Here is an 18457-nt window from a genome sequence, read left to right on the forward strand (position 1 = left end):
TATTACAGCCTTCCCATGATAAGGCTAGCTTCAAATCACTGAAAAATAATTACTAAGATGGCTTCTGATGATTTAAAAGTACATAGTGATTCCCATTTCGCTGACTATATTCATTTTGTTGATTAATTTTATACAAATAAAAACAAACCAGTTATTTAAATAACTGTTCTTCAGTGAACAGTTTTTCTGCCAACTGACATGAAGGGAAAACCACGACACAGAAAGGAGAGCTACAAATTCTGTATTCAGTCTTAGGAGCAGGGGTTTTGCACATCTGCATTTTTCCCCAGGGGGTGGGGAGGAGCCGAGTTTTCGCTGGATGAAATAAATATTGTTCAAGTCAAACAGTTTTCAAGGGGGAAATGCTTGCCTGTCAAGAGTTTCATTACAACAGTCAGGTCTCAAACTAATTACTTAATGGGAAGGTATGTTAACAATAACTTTCACCAAATAAAAACTTCACAGAAGTAGGCTGACAGAGAAGTTACTTGTCTAGCTACAACTGTTTGAATTACTGATTTTAATCAAATAACTTGAGTTATCATGTGGTTTTCCTCTAATTATTTGGTTTCAGCACTTACCTTTGTTCAAGCTATTCATCTGCAGTTCAGAACTTTGTAATAGGTTGCATAGCTCATTTAAGGGTTGAACTGCCTGCGTTTTACCTCTTCACTGATTAAAGGGAAATTAATGTCCCAAGAACATTTAACAAGCCTGTCCATTCTACAAGTAAACCTTCTCCTCTCAAACCATCTCTTGCTGCCAAAAACATGTTTACTGGATGAAAACAAGGAATTAATGCTGGTGAAGAACACCACAGCTTTAGGGAACAGTCCATCTTAAGTCTTCCCTTCCCACAACCCCACCATCACCAGTTGTGAAAGATCCCAGTGGCACTGGTTTTTGTTCCTTTACTGTCTTAGAAGTCTTACGTTACCATTTCTACAATTTTATTTCAAGTTTTTTCTGCTAGATGTGTCAGCCCTCAACTTCAGGGTAAAAACCAGATCTTCTACTACTTTTTCTGACCCCCAGTCTTTCTGTACTGATTTCTCCATACTGTCACTACCCCCTTTCCAAATATCTGCTCATTCTCTTTGGGTTTTTTTTGTATAGTCTTGAGTTCTCTCCTTTTTCATCCTGCTTACCCGCACAGTCCGTAACACAAGGCATACTGTCAAGAGCTGCTTTCTCAAGAAAGAACACACAATTCCACGTGCGTGAGAGAACTGTAATTTAGGTTCTCCAAACAAAGCCTGTGTGTGGAGGTGGGGGGAGAGGAAGGGCCAACACAGGTATAAAATTTCACACCAATTTTGAGGGGGGCAAGGGAGAGAAAGACAGTCTGGAAGATATTTTTTGCCCCTTCAAGAGGAGAGCTTCCTCCTCCATCCCAGAAAGAGAGTGTTCCCTTCCCTTTGCCCAGCTTAGTCCCCGATATCCCTCCCAGCGCTCCCCCCTCCTCTCTTCCACAGGGAATGTGGAAGCCTCTCCCAGCTGCTGAGCTGCTCCATCTACCACTCCTTGTCAGCTGCCTCTCTGCAGCGCATACATCTGATTCCCAGACCCACCTCACGCTGTGCGGAGCAGCTAACAGAAGCAGCCGGCAGGCAGCAGCGGAGGGGACTGCTGAGCAGCTGCTTTCCGCACAGGCCTGGGACACTGGCTAGGACAGCTGTTTTTATGATTTATTAAGTTTATTGTGGCATCGTATCATTATGACTGCATTCCAACAATTGTCTCCAAATATTTATGGGCAGAGCTACTTGGCATTAATTACTGCCTGGTTTTAAAAAATATATTAAATTAAACCTCTGATATCTTGACCACCTATTCATTCAGTACCAAAACCTCTTGAATGATGACTCAGAGCCAGAGGCAAGCAATGGCAAACGTGAAGATCCCAGAAGGCACTTTTTCAGCTCAAGCTTAACATACTACCATGTAGTCAAACCTGCTAAGCTACAGAGGATCAAGATGTTTTACTGTTTTTAGCTTTTAATTGAAAAATGACATGGAAGCAATACATTTTCATCAAAACCCGGCAGATCAGAAACTCAGTAAAATAAAACTTCTATTCTATTAGAGATTTCACTTAAGCCTCAGAAAATTTGATTTCAGACTATGATTCACATCTGCGGTCTTCTCCTTCCATAAACTGTTGCCCCATCACTTCTCAGTTGCATTACTTAGTGCTGAAGAAGTTAATCCTGAAAATTTTTTCACATGTAAAAATTTCAGCTTTAACTTGAAACCACAAAACATTCCCTTAAGATTTAAAGAAAACCCATGGTTTGGCCAAAACAAACCCATTATTAACACACACTTCTTTCTCCAAGTTGCAAATACAAAAACTAATAGTTTAAATGACAGTTCTCACACATGCTTTTCATTTTCCCCTCAAAGGACCAAACATGAAAAAAGCAGGTATTCAGCTTGTCCTGTTGCTGTATCATATTTTGGTCTACCCATAATGTTATCCCGTAAAAATTACTGTAAGGACATCAGCAAGCTACCTGAACCTCATTTTACCTTCAGGTTCTGTGCACCAAGAAAGCCACATAAACAGTAACAAACAGGGGAATCAAATAGGAGCAACTACTCTGAAACCATAGATCTTGTGTATCCTGGAACGCATTTACAGTAATTTAAAACATTTTCTACTCGTTGGAAGCAGCTTACCTGAAGGACAGGCACTTTTTGTGGTGTGTTTTGTGGTGACTGGTGAAGCTGTGCCCAAGGCTGATGATGAGGATGCGGGGGTGGTGAAGACTGATGATGTATCCCTGGATGAGGCTGCATGGGAGGACAGGTTGGCATTTGCTGTTGAAAAGACTGCTGTTGATTAGGAAGCTGCTGGCCAGATATTAGTCGCTCTTGTATTGCTTGTGGATCCGCAAGGCCAACACCTGGACAACCATTTGGTCTCATGTGCCCACCCATCTCCCGTGGTGTTGAAGACATACCCATAAACGGACGATTCTGTTGCATGTTTCGGGGGCCCATATTCCTTTGTCCAATTCCCATGGCACCAGGGGGCTGGTGTGACGGCTGAGGATGGGGTATATTTGGATAACTGCCAACTTCCATTGGTATTCCAGCACTACCAGGTCTAACCTGTGGAGGAGGTGTACCTGCTGGATTACTCATTGCTTTCATAGGTGACATGGGAGGTGGAGAGGCATAAGTTCCCTGAGGCTGTGAAGGGTGCATAGTTTGCGTGTTCATTTGGTTAAGTGAGCCACTAGGGTGGATGGGTTGCTGGTGCATTAGTCCTTGACCACTGTTTGATGGAAATCCGACAGCATTTGGGTATCTTGGTACAGATTGATTCATTGGAGTGTTATTTGTAAGGCCTAAATTCTGATTCATCCCTGTATTATTAACTAATCCCTGATTAAGGTTACTGTAAGGATATCGAGAATACTGCCCTGAGTTGTTTATAGTAGGTGAGGGTACCGTCTGGCTCCGAGAACTAAAATTAAGTGTTTGCGGCCTAACAGCACCCTGCTGGGGAGGATTAGGGGAGAATCTGGGACTGTGGGCTACTGATTCTCCATGGAGAGCAGTGGGGGGATGGTGGTGAAATTGCTGGACTGAGTGTCGCAAAGAAGGTGCCATACTGGGATTCTGCTGGGGCACATGAGACAAGTGGCCAGGTCCTGAGGTGGCAATGAAAGGGTTTCCCTGATTGAGGCCTTCTTGGCCTTGAGAAAACTGGTTCATCCTCTGCTGTTGCGGCTGACCGTGCTGCTGCATTGAAAAATCACCACGAGCCATGTAGTTTCCCATCTGCTGCATGTGCTGAGGATGGCCCTGCCCAGGGGGTCCGGAGGGTGCCTGGGGCGGCTGCGTCGGTTGCGGTTGCTGCTGCTGTTGCTGCTGGTATGGTGCTCTGATCTGGTCTGGCACTTGAACTGCCCGTGGTCCCCACATGGAGCCACTGTCTACGAAGGGTTGCCCGTGCCTTTCATTCTGCATGCTGGGATAGACTCCCATCTGACCACCAGCACCACTGCCGTGAGGAACCTGAGGAACTGGAGGGTTGTGATACTGTGAATGAGGAGATGCTATACCATTCCCAGGGGCATTGCTTATCATCCTGTTCGGCTGATCCATCAGGTGCATTTTCTGCTGTTCGTATTGATTATAGTGATCAAAATGGGTCAGCTTGGCTTGATTTTGATTTGCAGGGGGATGATGAAGAGATGACTGTAAAGAGGGAAATCCTTGATCCATGGGCATTTGCTGCCCCATAGGATTTACTGTATTTTCAGGATATCCACATTCTCCAAGACCTTCCAACCCTTCACTGAAAATATTCCCATCTTCTCCAAACAGACTCATCATTCCTGGATCTGCCATCTTTTTTCAGCACACAGCTCCTCGGAGCTACAACTAGAATGCTAGTCTGTGCTTCACCTCGGCGAGGTGTTTTGTCCTCAAAGCCTTTAATCCTCAACTAATCTCCTTCATGTCATTCCATATTTCCTTAATTCTTTTGGACCACGCAGTGTCAGGCAAAGTCTGGTTACTGCTCCTAGAAAAAGCAGGGGAAGGGGGAGAAAGAGAGGAAGATATTGAAATAAATAACATCGGGCAATATAAAGAAAGCACACTTGATTGTTTTTTAGGCAATTGTTTCAGCCCCTGAAATACTTCTTAAAATCTATTTCACTTTATGAAGGATTCATTAGCTTTATCAGAAGCTTTATTATGATAGAGAGTTAGGAAGCAAGCAAAACACTAGCCTTAACCTTAAATTAATCCATTCACTGTACTTCCTAGTGCTCCTTTCTTGGGTGGAACAGAACAAAAGAACACAACATGCAGCAGCAGCAGCTGCCACAGCAGGTAGGCAGATGTATGAATATAGCCAAGCAGCCCATCTGCTGAACTAAAGCCCTGAAAATGCTCTAGTTACCAACAGCATGTCCTTAACCTTATTCCCTTGAGCTGCGTAATCAGATGAGCAAGCAGAAGCACCAAGTCCTATGACAGACTAAAGTTAGTTATACGGACAACAAATTTTTCAAACGCACACAGGTGACCCTCTAAAACATACCAAACGCCAAGACTTAACAGTTAGGAACCCAAAAAAAAAATATTTTTTTTTTTTAAGAAACAATTTATCTTCATTTAATGAAGTTGTAAACTGAAAGACATGACGCTTCTTCCCATTTAAGTATAACTATGTGCTCAGTTTTTGTAAGAAAATTAAATTCAAAAGCTTCATTCTATGATGGGGTAGATATCTCAATCCATATCCTAATTTCTCTCATGATGATAACAGGGAACACTACCATGGGAGTTCATTATTCACCTTCAGGCAACCATGCTACTAACTGCAACTACAGCACTTTAGAAGACCACACTGAAGTTTTGTTCTCTCTAGAATTACAATCTTGAAAACTCATTCAGGAGAATTAGTAATGGCAAAAGAATTTAAATAAAAAAAGCTAACTTAACAAGGTACACACTTGGACTTGGGAAAAAAGAAAAAAGCAACACACGGTAACAGAGCAGGTTCAGAAAAGTTCCCATTTAGGTTTTTCACATGGAAGACTGGCATGTTCTGAAATGTGTCCCCCATCCTCTCCTCACAACAACTTGAAAGATTTTCTTTGCATCTGTTTATTTTGAGCAAAATTAGTCTAATGCTATCTTTCCTTCTTAAGATCAGAATTTCAAATGCTATGACTTATATCTCAAAATAAACTTTAAAATGATAGTCAAGGAAGCCCACGTAGCAAATAAAAACAACTAGTTTTGCATCTCTGTTGTAATTTAGTAGCGACTGTACTTGCAGATACCAACTTGCCCTTAATCAGTGATCAAAGAAAAGAAGGTTTAGAAGTTTGTACTTTCACATCTCGCATTTTGTTGCAGAGGAGGGATGCTTTCCGTCACTTTGGATGCAAAACGCCAGGCCAGACTATTTTAACTGAAGGCAATTTGTCCCAGACAAGTTTTAGGGAGAAAACATCAGCACATTTATTACACTTCTTGTAGCCATTGTCAAGAGGACCTTCTACAGCATGAAGTAGAGGGCAAAAGGAAACGCACAAGCATTTATCACTCCTCTTAAAATAGCATTTGAATGTCACCTTTAAAACCACACTCTTAAATCTCTTTAGTGCTCAGCTGGGATATTAACACTCATATTTTTAAACCACTTGGGGGTAAATTCCTATGAGCCATCTTCATATTGCTAATATCTATTTCTTTTGATTTTGTTTTCTTTATTAAGCAGAATCCATCTGTAATATTTACCACCTCAATCAGTTTATTAAACCACAGCAGAAGGAAGTTCCACACAAGGCGAGAAGCAGCCTCCTTCACCAGAACAAGCTTTGGGTATTAGACTGCTCCAGAGAAGACCACTCTGCCGTGGTGAAGATCCCTCCAATGATTTAAGATTGCTCGAGGACTCCTGACACTGCTACCTCTGCTGATGCACGCTGCCATCAGGAGCTGGCAAAGCTGGACATCAGTGTGTACTGAGAGTTTCCATCTAACGGACAGTCTCTTTGCTTGGAAATGCTAAAAAGCATAGTGCACAGACGCTGTTACCTCTCAACCACTGACATGATCTAGGCAATATCAAACCTGAGCCAAGTAGAGGATCTTGCCCATCAGCTAACCTATTTACAGCCACAGAATTAAACAGGTAAGAATTTTCACTCATTTTATTATATAATATCATGCCTACTAAAAGAACTATTTTTGAAGACAAGTATGCTCTACTCTCCTGAAGCACTAATGAAACTTTGCAATAAAAATAACTGAAATCTACACAGAATTATTCTTTTTGCTGTTACAGACAAGCTAACAGAGCATCTCCAGAAACAAAGTTACAAGCATCAAGCACACATTTGAATCACACTGCTTCCCTTACTGTTCATCAGCTGACAGACTTCCAATAAAATTCAAGTGAGAGTCACCCACCAGTAACAGTCAACATTGGCTAACAGTAGTTAGCACCTGCTACCATACCCAGAAAACCAAGTTAGGAAACGGTAAGGGTGTTGTTTAATAAAACACACTTTAATTCTGCCCAACTGACTCCATCCCAATTTGCAGGTTTGGGCTAGGGACTGTCCCTTACAATGAAGGAGATGTGCTATGGAACCTAGCACTCGCCTGGCTTCCTGAGCACATGCTCTTTAAAAAGAAAAGTAACCTCTAAGTTTATGATGCAGTTTGTATGCAAACAAATCCATCATCTAAATTAAGAACAAAAACACTGTTTGCCACTATTTATGATTTTAGCTCTCCATTTTCATTTGAAGTGTGAATTGATTTCATGTTTGAGCTGTTGATGCTAAAGCTATTAGGTTTGAAACACAGCATGAGAACGCGTTTGAGAAGATGTCTCGAAACTGTAGTTTAAGTTTAGCCTTAAATTTAATGATCACAGCCCTTTACAGTCAGAAGTTGTGCTCTCACAAACCTTATTCTACTTCCCCAAATAAAAGTCACACCTCTGATGTGATATATGGCTAACAGCACATGTTGAATGAAAGACAGTAGCAGCTAAAGCCCGATCAAAATGAATTAACCAACTTTTTGGTAAGAAAACTGTCCATATTGGAATTACCTTCTAAGCTCTCAACTTTCTACGCTAACAGGATAGATGCCTTCTAGATAAGCAAGTCATGAGAGTCACAGCCTTACTGTAACTTGCAATCTTTTCTTTGCTTCTTTCACTACAAGTAACAATTTTTCTGCTTAAATCTCCAAGGGTCATAAAAAAAACAAACAAAAAAATCCCCCACAAACAAACGTAAGACCTGCATCAAGCAGTAATTCTACCTAAGATGAATTCACTAAGCACCACTGTTCACTTCCCCATGAAAGCAGACAACTAACAGCAAGATTGACCATGTTAAGCTCTGTTTAAAGTATTTTTTGGATTAAGTAGTTTAAAAATATATATCTGTGCATCTTCTTCTCTACTATCCCGTAAGTTAAAACCAACAGACATTCACAAAGCAACGACTATTTTCCAGGCCTTAGAAAGGCAGATTGCTGAATAAAAGTGTGAATGTATGAAGAGATAGTGAATTTTTTTTTTTAAATAATCTTAACCAAACTATGCAGATTCTGCTACAAAATTCTATAGCTTTTCTGTTCCTGAACATGAAAGATTGCATATCAACAAGACCGAACTCAAGGAGTCAATATATTTCCTTAAGACTGCCTAGACAACCTACTTCTGTTCAAAGCAATGGTATGATCCCAACTACCAGGACACAGTTAATTGCTTAACAACCCTGTTGTCTCAACAGACAAAGCTTACATTTACTCCAGTCTGCAACATTCCAGTCCTAAACACCTAGACCTCAAATTTAAGTAGTAGTTAACCATTGCTGAACTTAATATTTCAGAGCTACATGGACTCAGTAGCCTTGGGCAGCTTCCCATTTTTATGGGTGGAATAAGACTGGCTGCTGCATACGTATAACCCCATCTAGGGCTGCAAACACTAAAACCTGAACTTTGTTAGTCTTGCTCCCCAAGTAGCAGATCCCAGCACTCAAGATCAGGAAGCAGCAAGAGCAGCACTCAGATGCACGTGCCCTCCACACCACCATCCTCACATTCTGCCGTTCAGAAGAACTTTTTGTAACTCCACAGGTCCTTTGATTCAACTATTGATCCTTCTCTTCAAGAAATTTAGCAGCATTTCTTGATGGCCTTGCAGCAAGTAAACTGAATAAACAGAACGTGATAAGGCAGCTAATACTGACTGCTTCAAGCTTTGAAGTGAGATCTGTCATGCAGAGCAGATATTTTTACAGCTATCAGTTGACATCTCAGACAAAACTCTGAAGTACTTGACAGACACAAACAAAACAGTTACTGGAACTATGCACCTACAACACAATACAATAAGCACTGCAAATACCATGCTATTTTGAAGAACTAGGCTAAAAAGACCTCTCATGCTAAAAACCAACGCCATGCCAAAGGTCATTTTGAGACTTGAGCTTCAAAAGGTAGGATTCAACATTAGGCTACTAAATCTGCATTTAAACATTGCGTATTTAAACTGCTTTTCAAAACCGCTAAGCTCCTGTTGGCTGTTAGGGGTAGTAATTTAAGCATTTGCCACATTGAAGTAGATGACACAGATGACAGCAATTAAAGTCACATTCTTATTTTATGAACAAAGTTGGAGGAAAACATTCACCAAAAACTTCATAAACACACGTAACAACCTGACATCATAGGAAAAGTCATGCCAAGACATTCAAATTGGGGAAGATGGCTGATGAGACTTCTACCTTTCAGGTCATTTACCTACTGAGTAAACAGCACTGCTGATGCCAGGACTCTTATGCAAGTGCCTATCCGTGCCCATGGGAAGCACGCCTAGTCTCCTGCGTGTTTAATGCTTAGTTCTCATTGCTGTCACAGACAACTCTTCATGCATGGTACATTCCTCCTGCATACAGAATAGCCAAAACAGAAGAGCAGATCTGTAAAATGATTGCAACATGATTTCTGACTGTAACTTCCAAAGAAACTTGGTTATCTGAATGCCTAAAGACACTTTTTGTTTTTCTTTATATAGAATGCTTTCCTAGTATACACTTCACACAGTACAGCTGTGTTAAAAATTAAGTCCGTATAGTTCGTATCAGATCAAAGGATGCCAGGAATCTCTCCCCCCCCAACCCCCCCACCCCAGGAAAAGGAGACAGGACTTGCAAGGATGAAAAGAATGACCTCACACACTTCAGGAATATTCTGCCTTCAGTGGGAAGAGGCAGCAAATACGGTATAAGCATTTGTGAAAAGTTTAATGTCACATCTGAGTAGAATTCAGTTAGTTCTTCACAGAAACACATCCTTACAGAAATTTGCAGTAGTAAATTTAAGGCAGTCAATATCTCTTGTTAAACTAAGAATTGGGGGCGTGTGGTATGCATGAAAACCTCACCTGCCTTTCCTCAAAAGTCAGTTTTTGCATATGTGCAGTCAGCTAAATGCCAGGAATGCTATTCACCTTCAACACTGGGCAAGAAATCCATGAAATTGTAAGTTTCCCATACAATATTTAAGTAGAGACCAGATCACATTTTATTTCCTTAACGCATCATGTACTTTGGCAAAGAACAGGCTTTTACAGAGGCAACTGAGGGCACAGCAGCCTTCGAATATTTGGCAGCTTGTTGCTGTCAAGCAGCTGATGTAGGAGTGACCAGCTAGAGTTCAGCCTGTGCCACACATTTGGAAACAATATCCTACGTCATTCAAGTTCACAGGAACTCTGATACGAGACCACAACAGCATCACGTAGGAGTACTCTGATGCAAACCCACCAAGCCTCGTTGTTACATCATACACCCCGCTGCGAGTGACTTCTGCATTCACCGTACCAGTTGGGCTGCAAACTCTTTTCCTAACATGGGGCACTGCTAATTTTAAGTCAGCCCCTATAACGTTAAACAAGAAGCCTCAGCAAGCCTTTTCTTTCCAGTCCAGAAGAAAAAGGGGAAAGTTTACAGCCATTTATTAGAAGTACGTACTTGGAGATTTTTAATGAGGTAACCGGAGCAATTAAGAAAAAAATGTTTTTTACATTTCAGTACATTACAAACACGAGGTGGGAGGAGAGGGGACAAGCCTAAGCCAGAAACACTTCAGTTTTAGTGTTATGTAGCCTGGAATTTTAAGAGGCCTTTTTTGGTCATACGACCACCCTCTCTCCCAACATAAGTTTAAAATACAGATGCGAGGAGGAGGAGGCTCATCTAAAAATAGTCCTAGATAAGTAAGGGAAACAATCGCAGTCACGAAAATATTTCAGGAATACTTTTAAAAATACTTGATAGCGGTGTTACCTTGCGAACGGCTCCATAAAGGGGAACCGCAACACGTTCACTGTAGCCCTACGCGAGGTTCGGACATCACGAGCGCGGCCCGTACAGCCCATGTACCGTTCGGTGCCGGCGGGCCGGGAGCGCTCCGCAGCCGCCGGTGCCGAGGGCGCGCCGGGCGCTCCCGCCGGCCCTCGCCCGGTGCCAGCTGCCGACCTGATCCGCGGCTGTGCGACGGCCCGGCGAACAAAAAGCCGAGGCAGGGCCGGGGGGGAGGTGGTGTCAGGGAGAAGACTTATATTGTTGCCATCAGTCACCGAGAAATCTCCCAGCAATTACATTCTCTTATAAAGCTGACACTAAACCGGCCCGGGGATTCAAGAGGTGGGGCCAGCGGCGACCCGCTGAGGCGCTGAAAAAACACCCCGCGCAACTGATTACTCTTGTTAAGGGCCGTGCTTTTTGTGCACCTACTGCAGTTGTCACTGATTAACCAACTGATCTGGCAATTTCCTACATTCTTTTGCATTTAAAAAGGATCTGAGAGGCCGAGAGTCATCCCCTTTCATATTCCAGGGGGAGTGGGAGGCTGCGCCCCGTCCGGCTGGCTGTGGTGCGGAGGGGCCCCGCTCCAGCAGGCCCCTCTCCCGGCTCGGCCGCCCTCCTCCCCCAGCCCAGGCCTGCCAGGCCCGCAGCTGAAAATAATTTATCTGTTCGCTCCGCCGGGCTCCCGGCATATGCGATTGGGAGGGAAACGTATCCATCATGAATAAACTTGAGCACAAAGACAGGCTGAGTGTCACAGGATACAAAAGGGCAGAGGTCGCCGCAGCGAGCGGGAGGGTTTGCGCAGGGCCAGGCCGGGCGCGCATGGCGGCCGCATGCAACCGCCACACAGCAGCCTCAGGCCGGAGCCTCCCCAGTTTGTCACGTCCCCTGAAGTAAACAAAGCCCCGCACAAAGGTCCCAATCACAAAAAAGCGTCGTGAACACAAAATAATCGGAGGGGTGACGAAGCTGAAAGTAAAACGGAGCCTTTTCTCTTCCTTTTACTGAAAGTAGCTCGCAGTGTTTACACCCAGAAAGCTGGGAATTGTAAAAATTCATGAGGTGGATACTCAAATGTTTCCCAGGGTTTCTGAACATGTGATTTTCACTGAAATGTATTTTTTTAATCACAGGCAGGTTTTAAGACTTAATCGTATCCCAAAAGGCTATTTCCAGCTATAGAATTATGAGCGCTTTAAAGTAGCCAGACCCTATATTTTACTTTACCTGTTATAAGGCCAATACAATCATGTTTCATTCATAGTTTATGAAGTCTGAAAAACCACTTGATGAAATTACAGTCTACCGATACCACACATGGTATATTTGTCCACGCATATTCTATAATCATTTCAATTTATGACTTGTACTTAAGAGTCATTTTCCTGTACATGTGTTCTTCATAAATACTGGTAGATCACAGTCTGCGCTTGTACAGGAACCACATATCCACACTCATTTCTATGAAGATAAATACACCTTATACATCCAAAGTGAAAAGCCAGAGTTTTCACAGAACTAAAGAGAACATATTTCAGGACTGTGGAACAAAATGGTAGTTCTCCGTTACGCTCTTTACATGTGGCAAGATGAACCATCCTACATCTGAACTTAAGCCCTTACTCAACTTCAGTATTGAGAATAATTTTTGCCCAATACACTTAAGCACACTGTCTTGAACCCTTCAGCAAAGAAAAAAAAAATTATATATTACATTGGGAAAGGATTACAAATTACCTTTTTCAGAAAAAGGTAACATCAATGTTTTATAAAGTATTTTAAATTAAATCACACATGGTCTATTGGATTTTACAAATCTTAACTTTCTGTTAGAAAAAAGACCTGTAGTACCAGTCTAATTATGTACATTATCATATGCAATAGACTATTTAAAAGAAGTGTTAAATTATTTCACTAACTGGAAGTCCACCGTAAAGAAAAAGGGTTGGGGAGGGAGGGTGTGGAGAAAGACAGTACACTGCAGGACACAATGGAGTACATGGAGTAAACAGATTTCAGGAACCTTCATTTACTGCCTGGACAGTTAAGTAGGTCCAATAATGTCCCACAGAATATGCGGGACAGCTGAGATACAGGACATATACCAAAAAGAGCTGCCACAACTACTGCTTGGAAGTTCTAAGATAAGTTCTAAGGAAGTCCCAAGGTACAAGATATATGAGTAAACAAACTGCTGCATTCAAGTTCACTTAGACATGGAAAAAGGGTACCTACACAGTATAAGCAATGGTGCCAGAAGTTATAAATTGGAATGGGGACTGTAGATAAGTGCAACCCTCATCACGAATCGTGTGCAGTGTGGCTTTTCTTTCCAGGCAGGACTGAGCTAGAATGCTTTTCCTCTATAAAAGCAGGGGAGATTCAAAGGAAGAGAATCAAATTTTCTCGTGCAAAACTTCAATGGGTCTCCAGTTTCTTCTTCACAAAGAAGAGAACTAACTGGGGTGTTTTTAAGTGTGTTGCTTAATTGATATGCTCTTCTAAAATTACTCCAACGTAGTTATGTTCAAACAAACAAACCAAAAGCGCCTTCTAGGGAAAAATTTGTCATCTGAAGTTTTAGAACTATGCAATCTCACTCCCCTTCTCATCAAGATTTTGAAGAACTTGGAAGCAGTTTGCAAGTCAAAGATAATTACTGACCCAGTACTCAGAGCCATAGTCATTCAAGCTATTGCAAGCAGTAGAAGCAGCTGACATTTCATCTACCACAAAATCTTTTACACCCAACAGGAAAGTTCTTGAGCTACCTTCAATTCTCCACAAGCTTTTCACAGACTGATGATGAACATACAAGAGCAGTGCTGCATTCATGGGTAAGATGTGAAAGGAAGTTTTAACTCATCTGAAAACAAACTTGGAAACTGGTTCCATTTCACGGTAGGTAGCTCCACCTTCTCTCAAAAAGCAGAGAGAATTAATTAAAGCAGAATCTCTTAATTTTATAACAGAAAGCACAGTCTTCACTGTTCCTAATTGATTCCCATTCCATTTAAATTTATCTTTCAAGCTTATCAATCTTGCTGCACCATCTACAGAGGACTAGAGGTTTCCAAGTCCTTTTAAACAAAAAAATGGAAAAAAACCCCCAAACCAAAAAGATACATTCCCACATTGCCCTCCCCTTAACAAAACTAAAAATGTATTTCTACTCACTAGAAACCTTCTGTGAGGTTCAAATTTAATGTAGAGCTTTTTTGTACTTTGGTTTTTGGTTTGTTTGTTTTCTGTTTAAGTAGGGAAAACAAGCAAATTAAGAGACGGGCAGGCTGACTAAAAGATTAGAATACTATTTTACAAGTGTGAGAAATAGGAAGATCTATTTTGATAACTTTGGAAGAGTTTAGATTGCAAACTTTGTTGGACTAGCAATTTCTTTATTTTGTGTTTGTAAATACCTGGAAAAGTGAAAGTCTGACTGATAAAATGGCTCACAAAAAAATTAACGATCAAAAACACATAAGTAGCAAAGATCCCAGAACAACAGAATTCAGGACTCTTAATCAAGCACTATATGAAGACTGCTACCATACAGATTTGCATAACCAGACAAGTTTAGAGCTATTTTACTTAGTGTTCACAGTCTGGTTGTCAGAACAAGACCTACAACAGCTAGTGTATTATCTATGCTACAGGGAATTGCAGAAACACTACTAGGAAAATCTTCATTCTATCAAGGGTCAAAAACCTACTACTCAAAGGTGAAAAAAAGCAGCTAAAAAAGTATTCTTTTGCTTACAAACTATGTAGAGAAAGAAATTAGAACAGGTACGAAGAGCTTCAAAGTTCCAGTGCTAAACAACATTTCCAAATTTATTTTATCTCTACAAAAAACCTCATTCAGAATACAACAGCCGTCAAAACACTAAAAGCATGAACCCCTACACTATGTTTTACTTAAGCAAACAGTAAATGGCATTATTATAGCATCCTTAGTACATCAAGGACTATCCTGATGGCCTGTCTTTCCAAGTTAGCTTGCAAAGACTTACATCACCTGAACCAAATAATACAGTGCACAGCTGAGGAAAAAGCATGGATGAGGCTCTGCTAGAGATCAATTGATTTAGGACTCACAGGAATTAGTGGCAGATGAAATGCTTATGCTGTATAAGCAAATATTATTTGGACCTACAGCTGAGACTCAGGTAACTGTTTAATTAATGATGCTTGCAAAGCAATAAAAACTAGCTCCTTGTTCCTCCAATTAAATATACTATATGAAAGTAATAAGTACTTATAAGTACTTGAAAGGGATGATGAACTGCCTGCTGCCACTGATAAAACCTCCACAATGAGCTTTCCTGACCAACTTTTTACAGCACCTTTTAAGTTACTGTATCTGATGACAAAGCATCATCCAAAAATCTGAAACATGTAAGATCATGATTCTTCCTTTCCTGCCCTTGCTCAGCAGCTGAAATCCATGTACCTCTGTGTTTTCAGACAACAGTGATCCCTGAACTTAGTCTTGAAATAAAAGCAAGAGAGAAGATCACCTCAAAAAAGTACGTTATGTCCTCAACTGAGACTGTAGCTTCAAAGCAAAAGCAAGCAATGAAACATCTCACCTCAGTAAAAGACCGTCATCAGAATCAGGTCCCCTTGGACACTGTATACCAGTGTGCCAAGCTTGGACGAGGAGGAGTTGTTGAGGAAAAAGTTATATTTGACAAACTTCAGTGTCCTATCACTCTAAAATACATGAAGACTTAACTTGATAGACTGATCTTCTACCACCTGGTGTTTATAAAAACTGTTAAGGAGGCTCTTTTGTTAACATTTTCCTCAAACCCAGGTCTCGCTTCTCAGTGTAATGGATGCCAACAGAAGGACCTAACACCAACTGCACCTGTCATGTCTCTAGCACCCAACACATTCTGCACAGCTCTGCAAATTACTCAAAAACCCAAAGAGAAGAACTAAGCAAGAGATACTGGGACCAGCTTAATCAAGAGATGTCTGCAAGGCAGTAGCGATAGCAACAGCTGTCAACCAGATTTGTTGATCGGGATTATCAGGAGTTCCTGCCCGCTTCGGAGCATCCAGGTAAGTCAGCTGCCATCTTCCCTGTCAAAGGCACTCCTCGCTAGTCAGCCATGCCTCTCATGGCAAGCTTGGGTTACAGCACAGGCTGCACTCTCAACTTATTCAAAAGCTGTTGCTACCAAAAACTAGAAGTATTTATTTAAAATTAAGATTTTTTGTGTGTGTCTTTTTTCCTCTGGGGAAGACTGCATCTGTGTTTGATTTGTGGCTTTCTAGGGGCCATAAAGTAACTTTCTAGGGGCAGGCTAAGTGACCGTTTTATTGAACAAATTCTAAGCCTCAGACTTGACAATATTGACAGTCTCTTATCAAAAAAGAGAGTATCTATACTTATCCAAAATCATAAATGGCATCAGACTTATTTTTCTGATTATCGAATACCTGCATTTCTAGGCACCTGCATTTATAGAAGCAGCGGTTAGGTGTTAGTAACACTAAATGCTAAATGGTGTATGTAGTCTAGTAACTCTTCCTGACACCTCCATTTAAAATGGATTTTCTTTAGAAGGGATGGAAGATGCTATGAAACAAGAATTTCTATGTATCTATAATCTTTTTAGTAAATAGTAATTAAAGCATTAGGTAAAAAAACCAAACCAAAATTAAAAAAAAACACCCAAGAAAACCAAACAAAACCACTTCATCAACATCTGTCTGCTTAGAAGGAAAAATTCCCCTATTCTTTAGGGATCTCAAGATTGTAAGCAGCATCACATACAGGAGGGATTATTAAAGTTTTTCACAACATCAAGATGCTCTACTAAGAAACACGCTAAATCACTTTTTCTGTCTACAATAAACATATAATTCAATTTAGTTAATTTAAACCAGGAGAGTCAGCCCCATGCTATCAGCCTGGTCCGCAAACAGCCCTTGTTGACAATCTGGGAATTTTACATTATCGATATGGCCACGACATACTTCTTTACCTGAGAATGAACAGTTAATTTTTCATGTCTCACACCCGTTCCCCATGTCTTCTTCACAACAAGGACAAAACTGAGCTTCCTCTCACACCTTCTAAAGCATTGAGTGAAGTAACAGCATTAAAGCTGGAGCGAATTTACTGGTAAGGTCCAGAGCAGTACTATAAAAGCCGTTTTTTCCAGAGCTGAAGCCAACTAAAACAAGTTTAAAGACAGAGTTTCATTTGAGAAGCAAGGAGGAAGTATACATCAACAAAGCAGTGATGCAAGGAACATCTACAAGATAGAGATCTATGTAGCGCCTCTATTTCAAACCTATGATGGCAGTATAGTCCAATCATTTATACTTTGTTAGAAAAGCAATGTCCATCTGTTATTTCACAAGACATAGCACCTGTTATGATAACTGATACAAATGAAATGGCTACAGAACACAGCCTGAAATATTTTTACAGTTTTGAGAACTAGACTGAAGATTTTCAGTGTTTACCACAAACTTCACATTTCACTGGAGCCAGGAGACTTGTCCAGCCAGTCTCCCCTACTTCTTTTTGACCTAGGCATTTGCAGCTTTGACTGAATTCAAATCCAGGTAACTACTAATTCAGTCATTTAAATTAATTTCCCATTTCTGCTGCACCATACAGTAGCTACTTAATCTGAGAGCCTTGTAGCTAGACAGACTAGCATACCAAATAACCTAACTCCTTAAACCACCCGTAGACACTCACTCCGCTGTTGTTTGTCCCTGAACTTCAGAAATCACAAGCTGGCTTCCCCTTGATCCTGATTTTGTATCTTCCCTAGTAATGCTCCAAGTGCAGAAGACGGGGTGGCGAAGCTTCTTTCCAAAACATTGCAGAGCCCCTTACCTGACATCCCCATACCCATTCTCATTGCTCAGCTAAATGGCTAAACTATTTATAACATGGTAGTTGCTCATGACTGAGCACACAACTGAGATGCTGAGTCACACAACTGTTATCCATCAATAAAAACATTCCTGTTTCACAGAGTCCTCGCCTTCTCGGTCACTGTCTCATTCACTCCATGTTTTTCAAGAAGGCAACACATCTCATGGGCATGGCGCTTGTCTTCTCACTCTCCACAGAACGTGTGGCAGCTGCGCTGACAGTCATGCATTTGCATAGAAAACCATCCAGAAGTCTATTACATCTCTGATAATGCAATACATCTATCCTCCCAAAAGGCAAACAATTGCTCCTATCAGCAACTCTGTAATATTTTATTTCTCCATTATCAATTTCTGCCAACATCAAGCTAATAAATGCATGATCCCCAGTTAGAAATCAGTGGTTAAGTTACATATATCGTATTAGCTGGGATCTGGGGGCAGGGGGGCTAATTTGAGAAATACATAGAAACCTTGCTTTCAGGAGAATGAGCATTAGCACTTTTAATGTGCTCTGGGATTTCAAGTTGAACGTATGAACCACTTAAAAAAAAAATCACTTTACAGTAATTTTCAACTGGTTGCCTAACACCCATCTCCTAAGTGACTATCATCAAAACACAACCATAACACTAGTGATGAATTAATATTAAAACCCTTCAGTGAGATCA

At 41.1% G+C, this 18457-nt stretch overlaps 1 protein-coding gene across 1 annotated transcript in view; it reads right to left on the reverse strand.

Moving 5' to 3' along the window:
* CHD7 (chromodomain helicase DNA binding protein 7) overlaps window positions 1-18457 on the reverse strand; it is a 135695-nt gene that overhangs the window by 89311 nt on the left and 27927 nt on the right. The window contains exon 3 of the mRNA XM_072852433.1: window positions 2683-4540. Coding sequence (XP_072708534.1) covers window positions 2683-4365 — 1683 coding nt within the window. The 5' untranslated portion in view covers window positions 4366-4540. The remainder of the gene's footprint in view (window positions 1-2682; window positions 4541-18457) is intronic.

The sequence above is a fragment of the Ciconia boyciana genome, chromosome 2, assembly GCF_034638445.1.
Source record: "Ciconia boyciana chromosome 2, ASM3463844v1, whole genome shotgun sequence".
In the NCBI taxonomy this organism is placed as follows: domain Eukaryota; kingdom Metazoa; phylum Chordata; class Aves; order Ciconiiformes; family Ciconiidae; genus Ciconia; species Ciconia boyciana.